The sequence below is a fragment of the Brachycentrus maculatus genome, unplaced genomic scaffold (genome assembly GCF_059751285.1).
Source record: "Brachycentrus maculatus isolate JH-2025_06_01 unplaced genomic scaffold, ASM5975128v1 h1tg000799l, whole genome shotgun sequence".
NCBI classification, from domain to species: domain Eukaryota; kingdom Metazoa; phylum Arthropoda; class Insecta; order Trichoptera; family Brachycentridae; genus Brachycentrus; species Brachycentrus maculatus.
In genome coordinates, this window is record NW_028281527.1 from 1 (window position 1) to 15,692 (window position 15,692).

The 15,692-nt window shown below is 39.2% G+C and overlaps 2 protein-coding genes across 2 annotated transcripts; both read right to left on the bottom strand.

Annotated features, from left to right (window-relative positions):
• Nucleotides 1-294: 294 nt before the first annotated feature.
• Nucleotides 295-747, bottom strand: LOC148300182 (uncharacterized). The gene has a single exon (XM_088275134.1). It carries the CDS (start codon nt 745-747, stop codon nt 295-297), a length of 453 nt encoding a protein of 150 aa, XP_088131260.1.
• A 12,162-nt stretch (nt 748-12,909) lies between these two features.
• On the bottom strand, nt 12,910-15,260 carry LOC148300183 (uncharacterized). The gene is made up of 2 exons (XM_088275136.1): nt 14,361-15,260; nt 12,910-14,033 (listed from the first exon to the last, which is right to left on the bottom strand). Exons 1-2 carry the CDS (start codon nt 14,491-14,493, stop codon nt 13,534-13,536), a joined length of 633 nt encoding a protein of 210 aa, XP_088131262.1. The 5' UTR covers nt 14,494-15,260; the 3' UTR covers nt 12,910-13,533.
• Nucleotides 15,261-15,692: the final 432 nt, after the last annotated feature.

Below are 15,692 nucleotides of genomic sequence, written 5' to 3' on the forward strand. Positions count from 1 at the left end.
TCCCAACCCCAACCCCAACCCCAACCCCAACCCCAACCCCAACCCCAACCCCAAAATATACACTTGAAGGGCAATTTATACTTGATTGTCAAATTTAAATATAAGAATAAAATACTGCTGCATGTATATTTATTTGATGAATACTTTGATTTCATGAATGAAGGATACTATGCTTCACTTGATCAGTGTCACGGTGCCAACACAGAGAGTTTCCTTCTTTTCCCTGAGAATTACTCTCCCGAATATCTTGGAGTTTGAGAATTTCTCGACGCACACATAGTCATCGGTTTCAACTTAGATCTCCATGCAGTCATTAGATTTTATGGCTTTGCAGTTTCTTTTAATGATGGTGCCAGTCTTCGGATCGTATTTGCAGTTTATTTTGGTGATGCGGGCTGTTGTTTTGTTGGAGCCGATGTACGCCATCACAGCAGTGCCTTTGAGAATCGGCATATCTAACTCCAGAGCCATGGCCTCCATGACGAAATGCTTCGTGACAGGAATAGACAATTCTAAAGAGGATAGTACGTTTCCATGCCGAATCGTCTCAAAATAGGTCTCATCGATCAACTTGATCTGCACATCAACATTGTCTCCTACAACTGCCTCTTTTACTTTTTCGTTGCCGATTAGTATATCTTTAATGATGCATTGGCAGTCTTGGGGCAAGATGACCAGTTTGGCATCTCTATGCAAAATGCCACCTTCTATTTTACCTGAAATGCAATGTCCTTTCAACTTGCCCATTGGAGAGTCGTAACAGTTTGTAATGTTAATCCTCAAAGGCTTATTCACCGGCCGTATGGGCAAAGGCAGCTACTGCAGAATATTGACAAAAGTGTCTTTGTAGACCTTCTAATTGGAAATCAACTCCTTGGTTTTTGATTGGTCGATATTGATCCCATAGTAAGCACTAATTGGTAAGTATATGATGTGATCTTAATGGAACCCAATACCAAATAAGTAAAAGTTGAGCTTCTTTTTGATGAGCTAAAAGGCTTAGGGGTTCCAGTTGACTTCGTCCATTTTATTTACTGCAACTATGATGGTCTGCACTCCCAATGATTTTACAATGTAGGCGTGCTCCTTGGTCTGGCCTCCACTCACAAATGTTGAGTCGAAATGAGTGACATCGATGACTAGAATTGCATAATCTGCTTGTGCTGCTCCTGTAATCATATTCGGGATGAAGTCTCGATGACCTGGAGAATCTAGAAACACGATGTTGCGATCTTGCAGGACAATTTTTTTTACCCCCACATCGATAGTAATGCCCCTCTTCCTTTCTTATTCTGTTTCGTCAGTGATCCATGCATACTTGAATGACTACTTGCCCATTTCTTTTGCCTACTTTTAATTCTTATGGATTTCCTTCCGGGAGACCAACTCAATCATGTGCATCAGCTTGCCCACCAGGGTTGATTTTCCTGAGTCGACGTGTCCAACCACGACGATGTTCAGAGTGCGGGATGGCTCAACCTTCTTTTTAACTTAGAGATTGGGATAATCTTCGTTGTAATGGGTGGTCTGATACTCTTCAACGATCTGTGATGTTTTCCTTCTGCTCAAAATCTGCGGTTAATCATACTTTTGGTATGAAGCTGAATCGGAGGATGTCCTTTTCTCTAGATTATGAGTTTCAGCAGTCTTCTTCTATTTTTACTTATCTTATTATATTTTTTTCTGTTTCACTTACTTTTTCTTTTGCTTGGCTTCTTCTTTCTGCCTTTCTTTTTCGTTCTCCTCGGTAATTTTGTCGATCGCAGCGTTTCCATCGAAGCCGCATAACTATAAGATTTCGGCAGATTTCTTGGTATTGATGTTCATGACCAATGCCACGTGCTCGATGATATCCCATTATTCTGCATATAAATATTGGTACAATCGTCATAGTCATCTTACAGATAGTCGTCATCCACCTCGCCGTCGTTCATGAACTAGATTTATTATTTGACATGCTTTGTTGTGCCTGCTCTTCGATTCATTGCTACAAATTGGAGTATGTGAATGATATATTTTAAGTTAATTAATCTTTGTTTAAATATCCTTAAAAAATTAAATATTTATTCATGCAATAGTATCTCTCTCCGATTTGGATAACTTGATTTGTGCAGAAATTCTTCTTTCAAACTCAATTATAATTATAATTGATTATAATTGTATTAGTTTTATGTGTTATGGATAATTTATTCTGTATTATGGTATGCTTTGTTAAATAGGGATGCCTATTATTTTGATATTCGATCAGACAAAATACTCTGTGCCTCTATTTGGTGAGTAAGGAAACGCAAGTGGTCGATCGCCATATTAGAGTGCTCCAGGGATTGGACAGACTGCAAAACAAAGGCCACACCCAGTGCAATCAGCCGTTATTTCTGGTTTGTGAGTATTCGAATTAAAGGTGATTGCTTGATAGCCTGAATCCAAACAAGTCATATAGCATTTTCCACAATTTACGCACAAGTCATCTGTGATAACTGGGAATTTTTGCTAATTCGACATGTGATTAATGTGTTCGATGGATTTCACGCCTTTCCCTCGAACATCTTTTAATGTCGGAACCTCGCTAATTTTGACGGAGGTTGGCTTTTATCCAAGCGCCCACATGTCAAAATTGTTCTTGAATTTTTTCAATTGCTGGACTGAGTGAACTGGAGGACTCTGTCCCTTCCATCCTTTCTTTATCAAGTCATCTCTCTTCATTAAATACAGAAGGGCTTTCAATCCTGAATTTAAATCTTCAATAATCCCGAAGTCCTGCTACTGAACGGCTGACGCTATTTGAAACACTGAACATCTTCCGAACTTCGCGTAGGATAAAGCGTGTTGAGCATTAATTATTCCGCCTGTCGCCATCAGTTACGCTTTCTCTAATTTAGGATCGCAAGCTATATTTACTGCAACTCTTAAAGATATTGGCCTCAGCACAGAGCCACATGCTCCTCCGAAGAAAGTTTGTTTTTTTGGGCCGACTGCAGGGTAAGGCTCCATGTTATGCTCAGGGTCCATAAATGAATACATCGTGTTAGTAGCAGATACACCTGCTCCTCCTGCTTTGAGTGTTGATTCCGTTATTTTTTAGGTGATGGTTGAGTTTGGGGATAGTTTAACAAAAACTGGCCCTGAATAGTATGTTTTGACCCACCTGACGATGTCTTCGACGACTTCAGGCACATCCGAGCATGCTCGACCCATTCCTTTATCAGGCATTCCATGATTGCAGGACAAGTTTAGTTCAAGAATATCAAATTTGGCAATCTAACTCATCTTGGCAAGCTACTACCAGTCCTTCTGCTCAAAAGAAGCCATGATAGAGCCAATGATTATTTTGTCTGGGAAATCCTTTTTCAATTCCAAGGCTCCTTCCACCCAATAACGGGCCTTCTTCTATGAAATTAGCTCAATGTTTGAGAATGAGGGCTATTTCCTGAGGGGATCGTTTGTGGCCTTGAAAATGCGTGGGGCAACATTTACGATTTCATCTTTGTCGAGGACAAATGTTTTGGTCAAGGAAAATCCCCACCCTAGTTCAAATGCTCTTCGGATCATCGGATAGGAAGTAGCCGGAGGAGCAGAAGCCAACCCAAACGGATTGTTAAACTTAATGCCAGCCATTTCAGTCGAAATATCAACCAAATCAATTTCTGTAAAGAACCTCGGAAGTTCAGGTTTATCTCCGTAGTCTATGCCATACTTCTTGCCAATGTGCTTGTGCATGAACCAACTCGCAACCTTTCCATCATTCACGGCATCTACTAAATTTTGAGTCCCTATGATATCCCCTCCCGCAAAGATATGCGGTTTTTCTCGATTCTGCATGGTCGTCCGATTGATTGATATTTTTTTGTTGCCGTCCTTAATAAGAGACTATATTTCGGCCTGTTCGTTTTTGGAGCCGAACGCACTTATTACGTAATCGCACTTGAACTTAATTGTCTATCCAGTTAGCTCATAGTCTCCATTATTGTTCACGAAGAACTGGTCGAACTACATTCCGACTGCGATATTCTTGTCCTTTATGACTGACTTGGGGGTTAAATTCGATATGAAATTGATTTTGTCGTAAGTCGCAGGCTGCAGAATTTACTAATTAGCTCTGGCATCATTGAATCCTCTTCGAAAGACCACCGAAACATGATCAGCGCCGACTCTTAGTGCTGACCTAGCACAATCTAAAGCTGTATCTCCGATTCCGAGCACAATAACATGGCCCTTCAATTTAAATATTTTTTATTGACTTTTTGACATCTTGACATTCTCGCATATGTTTGGTAGGAATGTTTTGGATGAGAAAACATTTGGAAGCAAGTATGCATCCTTTCCGAGTTCAGTTTTGGGCGAAGTTAGCCCCGAACCGACAAAGATGACTTAGTAACCATCTTCCTTTAAGGATTGCTCAGTTATATCCTTGCCGAATGCTTTGTTATAGAATATTTTCACCCCAAGTTCTTCGACCATACTCAATTACCATTGGACATCTTCGTAGTTGGATCGGTTGGGGGGAATTTCTGAGTTAATGAGGCCTCCAGAGTAGTCGTTTTTCTCATAGATGTGCACATTGTTGTACCCTAACCTCCCTAAAAACGCAGCACAAGAAAGCGACGCAGAACCTGCTCCAATTAATGCTATTTTGGTGTTTACAACTCTTTAGTCCAAGGGTTTCAGATCTGGATCCCTGATTTGTTTCACTTTCATTTCTTTGAAGATCTTGCATGCAAATTCTTGCAATTTTCCGATTTCGATTGTGCCTCCTTACAGCCAATAAGCATTGCATGTTGATGCACATAACTCGCTAACAGGGCATAACCCCCCACAAGAAAGGCCAAGAGGGTTGTCAGAGAGAATCGTTTTTGCAGCCCCATAGTAGTTTTGGTTTTGAATTTGATAAATGAACGAGCGAATGTCGATTCCTGTCGAGCAAGCCTTCTGGCAAGGGCTATCAGCACACTTCATGCATCTCGATGCCTCAGTCATGGCTTCTTTTTCTGTGTAGACCCGGTTGTGGAAATCTCTGACCCAGTCTTAATCCAGCTACTTAGGGTTGCGTTTAAATTTTATTTTATTTTCGTGTCGAAACTTTTCTCTCTCCTCAGTGCTCACGACTTGGGGAGGATGAAGCTGCGGTGCCACATTTGAGAGCACATCCTTCGTGATATGATCTTTGAATTTGGAGATCCCAAAATTAAAGAATCCTCTGTTGAAAATGAGCTTATTCATGTAAGATATGATATAAATTCAATTAATAGTCATGCAAAGTGCGATTGAACCCATGGACAATTGTAAAGTACAATTTATTTTTAGTGCTAAATATTTATCATTTGCTTATATTCAAGTTTGATTGACAAATTATTGATCTAATCACTCAGGAGCAGTTATACTTTCTTCGCTCTCCTCCGACTTCTCATGCAATTGCTTCTTAATTAGTGAGTAGTAATAACCCTTTTCTTTTAGTAAGTTCTTGTGGGTGCCCTACTCGATTACCACGCCTTCCTTCATCACGTAAAGCCGGTCGCAGTTTATCACTGTCGACAGCCGATGTGCAATTACGATTATGGTAATGTTAGTGCTTTGGGCCAGCTATTAGATAGAATTTTGAACAATTGTTTCGCTATGGGAATCCAATGCGGAAGTTGCCTCATCGAATATGAGGATTTGAGGCTTTTTCATCAATGCGCGAGCAATTGCTATTCTTTGTTTCTGCCCTCCACTGACTTTATTTCCTCTTTATCCCACCTGTGATTTAAACCCTTCAGAGAATAACTCTGGATTTAAGATGAATTATAAACAGCCCGCCTTTCTAGATGCTTCTTCAAGTTCTTATTCAGTGTAACTTTCGAGGCCATATGTAATATTGTCTTCAATGGTGCCTGAAAAGATGGTCCCTTCTTGGTTTACGACGCCAATTTGAGATCTTAAACATTTGATATTGATTTATTGCGAATCTCCTTCAATATCATCGTTGTAGTATATTTTGCCACCTTCAATCGCATAGAAGCCTTGAATAAGCTTGGTAATCGTCGATTTTCCGGATCCACTTTGCCCAATAAACGCGACATATTCTCCTTTACGAATTGTGAAACTTAAATTTTCAAAGATGAGCTGAGGGGTGTTCGGATATCGAAACTGAACATTTCGGAACTCCATGGCTCCATTTAAGACAATCTTCTTGCCTATGTCTTCATTAATAAGGCGCTTATACTCCAACATTTCTAGAACCTTCTGGATCGCTGATAAGCCATTGATTATATTTGAATAGGTCGAGGAGACTCCCATCGAAGATGAGGATAAGATGTTGCAGTAGAGAATAAAGGATGTTAGCTCTCCTGCAGTGAGTTAGGGACTGTTCTCCAAAAGTTTAACTCCCGCGTAGACCAAAACCAAGAGAGCCCCGATAGATGGAAGCACACTACTTATTGAGTTCTGGAAAGATTGATAAAGAATGCGACTCTATTCAACTTTAAATGTGTTTTAAGTGAATTAGTTATACTTTTCAATTTCCTTGTCCTCCGTGCCAAACGATTTAATGACACTTATCCCTAGAAACTTCTAACCAATATGCTGGGATATCTCAGCTTCAATGTCTTGTCGAATTTTTATCAACTTTTTTGCCTTGGTTGCATATGCCCAATTCACATAAATATATATCGGAATCATTGCAACGAGGAAAAGAGTCAGCTTCCAGCTCATTATCATGAGAATAATCAGACTGCTGAGGATGGAGACCAAATTCCTGAGCATAAAAGTCAGATTGTTGCTTATTGCGGATTTAGCCTGATTAACATCGTTCGTGATTCTGCTGACCAGGGCATTAGATTGGTTGACTTCAAAAAAGTAAATGTCATTCTTAATGAAGACGCTATATATTTCCTGCTTCAGATCAATGCCCAGCCGTTGCTGAAAATTCTGTAGGTAATAAAATCGTGCAAATGAGACGACCCCAATAATAGCAGTAAGAATCCCAAGAGAAATCATCGCACTTTTGAGTTACTCTTGGAATTTTTCTTGCTGATCAGAATTTTCAGCGTTAGTCTACTGAATAATGATATCGAGAAGCGATCCCAACATCAAAGGAAACAGGCTGTTCACTAATCCTGACAACATGGCAATAAACAAACAGAATAATGCCATCTTCCACCTCTTTAGAGTGTACTTGAAAAACTTTTTATAAATGGACCATACTTTCTATGGCTTTTTGTCTTTTTCCTCGTTTTTGTTCTTTTTTTTTGTGCCTTTGTTGCCCTTGGCATCGATGGTTTACTTCAGTTCTTATTTTTTTTGCTGGGAAGAGTCGATTTCCATCGCATTGATGATGGAATCCTTTTCACTAAGCAGCGATTCATTCAAAGAGTCTTAATATTTCTGAGTTTAGTTGACTTTCCTTTTATTACTTTTCATCTACTCTTTATATAATTATAATCAAGACAAACATTAATTGTATTTAAACCTGATAAGTAAAAGTTATGTGCTATTCACGCAATATTATATACAATTCATAGAAATGAAAAGAATATCGCCAAAGCCAAGGTCTTCTTTCTCGATACTTTTCACTAATGTATTCATCACTTCCTCAAAAAATCCTGAATTTCTCGAAATCTATTTCCTTCTCTCTTCTTTGTTTATCTTCTTATATTTCATCACGATGCCAAAAATCTCCTAAAGCCTTCCAAACCTTCAGCAAATGTTCTAGTATAACATCCTAACAACCCCACTATCAATGCTCATCATTTTAGTCTTGAACTTAGCCCTTCGCGCTACTTGCCAAATCAATGTGATTAAGCTTTTATACATCGTAATCATTGTTGCATTAAATAGAAGCAGCTAAGATTTTGGAATCAGCATCGTGTGCTATGCTCTGATAGCAGTTTCTATGATTATAGATGTGCTCTCAACATCAGAAATGAACTTCGCGTCTAGCAACTTCTATGCAGAGACCCACAATTGTAATAAACTTTTGCATTATATTGCAATGGTTTCGAGCTGTGTGCTGATTCTAAACTCAAGCAACTGGTTTCCTGGGCAATAAATGATTGCACACATAGTTTCGTTGGTTGTTACTTCACTGGTTATGCTCTGCAAATCATTTTCGGTCTCCCGCCAATAATCGTCGAAGGAACTGCACATGAGATTTTATTTACTAGCGATTTCGTACTTTTTGAGGAATATCTTCATCATGGGGATGGGCGAACGTGTCGAATATTTCTACCAGCATCTACTTGCAATAGGGTTGTCACAGTTGCTTTATACCATCGTAAACCACAAAACTTCCAAAATATAAGTGTCAACCATCAAGGCTGATGCTGAAGGACTGAAGTTCTGCTATAAGATACTCAGCTACAAGTTTGGAGTTGCCTACAATAAGAATTACTAAGCCACCCTTGAAGAAATAATGGATTCAAAGCAGGAGAAGAATCATCAAGAGGACTCAGGATAGAATCCAAAGTAAAATAAGTCAAATGTTTCGAATAAAAAACGTGAAACTGCTGTGAAAGCTTCGAACGATGCAATGCTTCTGATGCTAGCTTAAAAAATGTAATCAATTATTGACCCTCAAATTTCATAATCCTGCACTGCAGCCCTCCTCAAGGCTCAAATCATGCTCAAAATTTACAAGCAGCCTATTACCACAAAAAAATACATTTAAATTGCAAAAAACATTATTAAGGAAGAACTTTCCTTATTCAACTACCCGTTTATGAAGTTCCAGCAATTGTTGGTCCTTAAATTTTAAGCCGATTTCGAGGCCCATATCTTTCGCCAGTATGAAATCTACACTTCACTTTATTTTTAAGACTTTTTGCAGACATAACTACTTAGTCGCCAAATGATAAAATGCATCAGAGACTACATACAAACTTGGAAGGTCGTTTAAGCTATTAGAGAGGGTAAGCATGAAGTCAATTAGAGTACTTTGCTGGCAAGCATCGATAAACTTTTAGTTTCGCGCCGCTAACTGAAAGAAAAAATCAGCAAAACAAAAGTTCTCTGCACTTATTTCATGATGAGCTATATTGAGTACCTGTGGGCTGTCGAACGAGATGTGTCCGGGGCCAATTAAATCTCAAAGCAGTACTGGCTATTTCCCGAAGTGCATCACCACCTAAGCGCAGAATAAAAAATATATCTATCGATCGATTTGAGCCCTGAAACCTTCATGACTATTGAAGAAATTGGCTACAATGTGAAGAAGATCTTAGGTTTTGAACGCAAATCCGTGAAGCGTCAAAAGGTGTCAACACTAATCCCGAAGTGTTACCGGGAGTTTCATGAAAATGTGATTGAACCAAATCTTCTGAGCAACAGCGGGGAATAACTTTACCATTTCGAGCGAAAAACGATCATCTCGCATCATGATAACTACTGTCTGCCCCTTGAAATGAACTTAAAACTTGCCTATGACTGCTTGACGAGCAAAATTCATCTGGAGGGCCACCTCAAAGTCATCAACGATCAGTATTACAATTGGAGCAACTGCATGTTCATTAACTCGAACTCTGGCAATTTGATCGAAATAGGGATGTTTCTATCTTAGGTCATCGAAATCAACACGATGTTTGTCCACTACTCTCAGCATTTCGATGACAAGGACAAAATAGATCGCGAGTTATTCGATATGAGCAGGCAGAAGCCTAACTTCTCATTCGAAAAATTTGACGAATCATAGAGGAACATCGAGGAGAAGAAGCTCACAAAATACCTGGTTCATGAAGATGCATTTTACGAATACGATCTCATTTTGCAGCTTAAGTCCGAGAATAACGAAAAGATAGATTTTTATGCAGCCAAAAATACAGGAATTAATTTAATTTCAGAAGAAGAAGAGCACTTTAAATTTGAGCAAGCTCATTAATTATAATTTGATTATGAAAGCGCGTAGCTGATGGGCGAAAAAATATTCTCACTATTCAACATGAAGTTTGCTGATTTTGAAACCAACCTCTCCTTTTATTTCAAATCTGTATGGGCCAGCTCCGAAAAACTCAATCGGAGACTCTTTAGATTCCTCTTTATTTCTGTTCTGACTCTGCTTCTTTTCGGCTTTGGTGTAGAAGGGTATATGATGTATCAGATCCGCCAGATCTCCCTTTTAGAAAATGAAATATTGACCACTTTTCGCTTAGTTGAAAGGCATTACTACGCGCAAAACGAGGCCATGATAATGGGGAGCAGATATGAGTTATTCTTTCGCTATCAATACCCCCAGCCACCATCAACACAGATCTACGAATTTTCGCAACTGACTCTCGAATTGCAGCAGACAGCGTAAAAACTTTCCAAGTACAACAAATAAACCTACAGCCGAAAGATCTATCAATAAGGATAGTCGCGCAGTCGAATCCAAGACCAACCAAAGACCACACAATCGTCCCTGAGTGAACTATCTGGAGAGGTGTACATGAATTTATACTACTTCATATTTTCCGTGATGGATTACTCCTTGGTGAACTTTCAAATCATTATGAAATAATTGCTCTCAGGGTCCTCTGACCTCTACATTGAGAACTTCATCGAGTAGACTAAAAACCTGAATTCAAACAACAGGGCTATTGAAATTAGTCTCAAATTGGTTATGGCTGTGATTGTTATCGCAGTTTCCATCATGGTCATAATGACGATGAGAGTCTTGAAGACGATATAATTTTAGGCTGTTTATGCTATATCTATCGTCAATGCCTCTAGCATTTTTATTAATTAGGCCACTGAGTACCTTCGCCGTTATGTCGGCGGAGACCATTTATTCGATCATCAGTCTCATTCCAAGAAACAAATGAGCTTTGCTTCAATCAACTAAAAATCAAATCAAAGCTTCCTCCCCGGAAATCTATCGAGCAAGGAAAACTCTGTTCGAGGCTTCATGGAGGATATGAGCATAACCAACCGAATACAGGGAGATACCTTCGAGGGAGAGGACCAGTAAAATTCTTAAAATCCCAAAAAGAGGAATTTCGCCTCCCAAATAATCCTACCTAAGAGATATTTCATCCCATTCATAATCGTAAGCATTATTCTACTGGTTCAGATCCTGTCATTCACCCTTTACTTCTTTTTAAAAGAGGAGGTGAATTTAGTAAACTCAGTGTAAACCCTAAGCAAGATCTTACAAAAGCAGGTATATTTCGCAGCGGGAGCCAACTACTTCATCAGCCACATTATCACAAAGTAAACTGACCCTTCCAACTATTTAAAGCTCATCAGCAAGTATGAGCAGACTGAGAGCTTTTTGAGCCACACATTCCTCGAAGAGTCGCTTCCTTAATTCGAATAATTCACATAATTGATCAATACAATGCGGTACTAGTATCTATGCAGGCACTATGAATGCTTGCCGTAGTTTAACTAAGAGATAAACATTCCATATGAGACTGCCATCCACAAAATGAATAAGTTTATAAAAAACAACACAGGATTTGCCGAATTGCAACACAAAACCAATGGGTTTTTATCTCTCATGTATGGACAGAACATCACGATGAAATTGACCATTGACATTATCGAATCCTACATCTAATCCTATAAAGCCTATAAGTCTGCCTCTTCGAATGTACGGTATTATATTATATGGGTAGGTCTCAGATAACTTTGGGTCTTCACTAATCAGCTTGTTCGCCCTCTACTTTTTTGTCAGCTTCATCGTCATCGAGATATACTGGGTGAGACATCAAAAGAGGAAAATCCGGGATATAACCGAACTCATACCCATGAAATCATATGAAGTCGAGAAGAAGGAGGAAAAAGCAGGAAGTTCCAATATGAAGAATATATAGAAACTGCTGCAAAAGAGCAAATTGTCGGATTTCAAATGAGCCAAAACTAAGATCAGCCTGAAATAACTTTTAACACCTCTCTTATTAATATCATATTTAAATCGACTTAATATGGATGACTCGACCCATGAAGTAGCCTTAAAAGCCTTCAAAGTTATTTTAGTAGGCACTCAGTTTGTGGGGAAGAGCTCCATGCTCTGCAGGCTGATCTCTTCCTAATTCCCTACTGCCTATCAAGCCACTGTCGGAATCGACTACCATACTCATAATGAGCAACTCAACAACAAAAGCTATTGCTTGCAAATCTGGGATACTGCTGGGCAATAAAAGTTTCGAGCCTTAACCAGCACATATTATAAAAATTGTAATGGATGTCTTTGCATCTACGACTGCATGGACCCCGAGTCCTTAGAAAAGTGCTAATACTATTTAGGGAAGGCTGTGGAAGAGAATATACCTCCAAGCTGTACTTATCTGGTTGGTAATAAATCAGACCTGCTTAAGATCAAGCGAGCTGACTCTTCTGATATCAAAGGCATTGAAGGGCCACTAAAAGAATCAAAATAAGTAGAAAATAGCAAACACAAAGGGCAGCAAAAATAAAATGAAGATCATTCGAAGGAAGGCAATATAAAGTAAATATAGAAGAACAATAATAAAGACCAAGATAAGGACGAAAAGATATAAGTAAATCATTCTGAGGGTGGAAAGTAAAAAAATGGGCCAATAGGTTAAAGCTTACAGTAATTATCCGAGTAAATGATCAATACAAACGCTAATATCAAGATTCAATAAAGCATTTAATAGGAAAGTGAATATGCTTCATAAGCGATAAAACTTGCCAAGCAAATGGCCTCAAAATATGAAATAAAGCACTATTTGGTCTCGGCTAAAAATGGATAGAACATATCTGAAATGTTTCATGATTTGACAGTTAGTTTGGTTAATCAGTTTGCCGGAACAACTGCTCAGAAGAATATGTCCTTGCTGCCAGAATCATCGAAGAACTTCTAAAAATGCAAATGCTGATTTCTTTTTATAACTTCAGTAAGATATGGAGCAGGCATTACCTGTCTTGAATGCTAAACAAATATAAGATGCATAAAATGCAAATAATCAAACATCAAATATATATTTTGCCCTAATTTGCAATGAAGTGTATTTTTCCACTTGTATCCAATTCTAATAGGCTCAAGTCGATGTCCTTTTCGGTGATTCGTTTCCCCAGCTTCCCCAGCATATGCTCTTTCAAATCTTTGACAGTCACATAATCCTCCCGCTTCTTGTTTTTTAATGTCACGATGGCCTTGAAAGTTTACGAGTTCTTTTCCCTTTGGGGAATGACAACTTCTTCTGACTTTTTGAGGATCTGCTCTATTTGTTTTTCATCTTTGTTGATTTATATTTTCTCCATGCCTTTGATTAACTCTTCTTCTTACTTCTTGCCCTTCTTCCAGTATGCTGGGTTTCTGTTGTTGGCCTCACCCGAGTCATCATAAATCTATTCAGCTTCATTAAAGTTTGTGAGCTTAATCTTCTTCTTCCCTACCGGCATCGCGACGTCGAGGTCATGCTCTTTCAGGCATTGCTCAAGTTCTTCGTCAAGGTCATTTTCCGCTCCGTACAAACAAAAGACCATCAGCCTAAATATTTCAATGCAATCATAGAGCTCGACGACACTTGATTGCCTGAGTTTGGCGTGAGCTGTGCTCAACCTGATCAGTGTTTAATAAGTCCTGATTGTAATTGGGAGAACCTTGTGATGTGACATCTATTTGGCTTCATGGTCCTTTTGCCTGAGAGTCGTCCACAAAGCTGACAGTAAGGTGATGGCCTGGTCGGATAGAATAGGGGTTATTTTAGTCTTACAGTATGTAATGTATTTCTTTAAGAATGTTTGGTTGAGGAGTTCGCTTCGACTATCTGACTTGAAAACAGCAGTTTTTTCAAATGTCTCGTCTTGTTCTGCTTTGGATGGAGGCTCAACAGGCTGAATAATGAACTCCTCATCCTCGTTAAACTGTAGGTTGAAAGACGAAGAGATGGGGGCGAATCGATGGTTTCTGCAAACTCTTTGGGCAACCTTTCTGTCTCTCTCCGCATCCTTCTCATCCAGGATAATAAAAATAAGATCAAAACGGGAAAGCAGCGAATCCGGCATCCCTATATTTTTGGTTGGAGGCTTATCTTTTTGGTACTCACTGAAGAGAGGGTTGGCTGCAGCAATCACTGAGCATCTGGCATTCAAGGAGCAGTGGATACCAGCCTTTGCTATTGTCACTGTCTGCTGTTACATTACTTCATGGACGGCCACTCGATCTATTTCATTCATTTTATCGAACTAATCGATGCATACGTATCCTCGATCTGCCAGCACCATTGCTCCTGCCTCTAAAGTCTTCTAGCCAGTTTCTCGATCATTGACTATCGCTGCTGTTAAGCCGACGCCACTTGCTCCACTTCCAGTAGTGCCAATCCCCAGATCGACTGTGCTGAGAATCCAACGAAGCATCTGACTCTTAGCGGTCCCTGGATCTCCAACCATCAAAAGGTTGATGTCGCCTCTGAGATGTGTTCCATTTTCAAGCACCTTTTAACATCCTCCCAAAAGCATCAGTAGTACAGCCTTCTTCAAGTGTTCGTGCCCGTAAATCGAGGGTGCAATTGATCGACTAAACAAATCGAACATTTCGTTTTCAGGGCATGGCATCCTTCCTGTCATTTTGCTCATCTGGATCACTTGATGAAGAGGTCTTACTGATAAACACAGGAAAAATGGGCGAAAGATCCCCTTTTATTTGCTCATAGCCCCCGGAATCAATTTGTAAATTCCAATTAACTGCACTCTGTCTCCTGGCTTTATTGCATTCACATGCCTGCCTTGAAGGATGACCGTGACTGATTGAGGTAGCAGTCCAGGAGGCGCCATTTCGGGAAGCTCTTGCACCACGACGGTCTGTATGTTTCTAAATGAGCTCAACCCAAATTAAAAATCCAAGGGGTTGTTATTCTCGTCGAAACGCTTGATGAATTTGGTCTTGGAGGGGTCGAATTACTTTTCAGGGGCGAAGGTGTCAGGATACTATTTAACTTCGTGGCTCATTGTCTTTTGGCACCAGTGCACGCTCTTTTCAAGTTGGTTTTTAGTCAAATCCATGCGAGTAATAATGCCTTGAATGCCCACAAGCTGATTCGCCATACGACTGGAGAGACCTCGAGGTGTTACAAAATTCGAGCCCAAATTACCCTCGAAGTTTATTGTAAAATGCTCAATTTTAGAAATGTACTCTTTCTTTTCAACCCCACCTGCTAAATTTTTCTCCATGTGTGCTCGAATTAGTCTGTAGTATTTGGTGGGGTTTCGAATGATGTCTTGAGCAGTCGATGGATCATGCGCTCGAAAAGCATCCAGATCAAAAGAAAAGAAATGAGGGTCTTTTATTGGCATCCTGCTTAAGTAGTTAGTGAATACGTTTTAGCTTTCCATTTGAAGACTGTTTTCTTCGATGTTCATCATTGCGCCAAATTAAAATTATGGATTAAATCAATTTTTAAATCATAAATAACTCGAAATTCGCCACTATTACACTATTCTCAATTACAAAAAGATACTCGAATATAATTAAAACTTCCATCTACTACTGCAAAATTGATTCTTTCATCATAAGATAAGCAGGTGATCAATGAATAGACTTTTACACTGCCAAATTGGATTCGAATTTCAAAATTGAAAAAATATAAAACTAAACTCGAATATAGACTATAAATGAAGTTGTATTATTACAATCAAAGGTATTTTGGCTCAAGATAAGTCAGATGACCCCGATGATGAACTTGCACTCAGGGTACTTTTTCTATTTTTTTATTTGTCTTTGATACACTCTTCGAAACTTGGGATCTATTCTGATTTCGTCTTTAAATCTCGAAAGC

Coding starts and splice junctions, on each gene's coding strand:
- LOC148300182 (XM_088275134.1), bottom strand. CDS start 747: ATGGGCAAGTTGAAAGGACATTGCATTTCAGGTAAAATAGAAGGTGGC.
- LOC148300183 (XM_088275136.1), bottom strand. CDS start 14,493: ATGAGCAAAATGACAGGAAGGATGCCATGCCCTGAAAACGAAATGTTC. Junction 14,034..14,360: donor ACTGATGCTTTTGGGAGGAT/GTTAAAAGGTGC, acceptor CAGTGACAATAG/CAAAGGCTGGTATCCACTGC.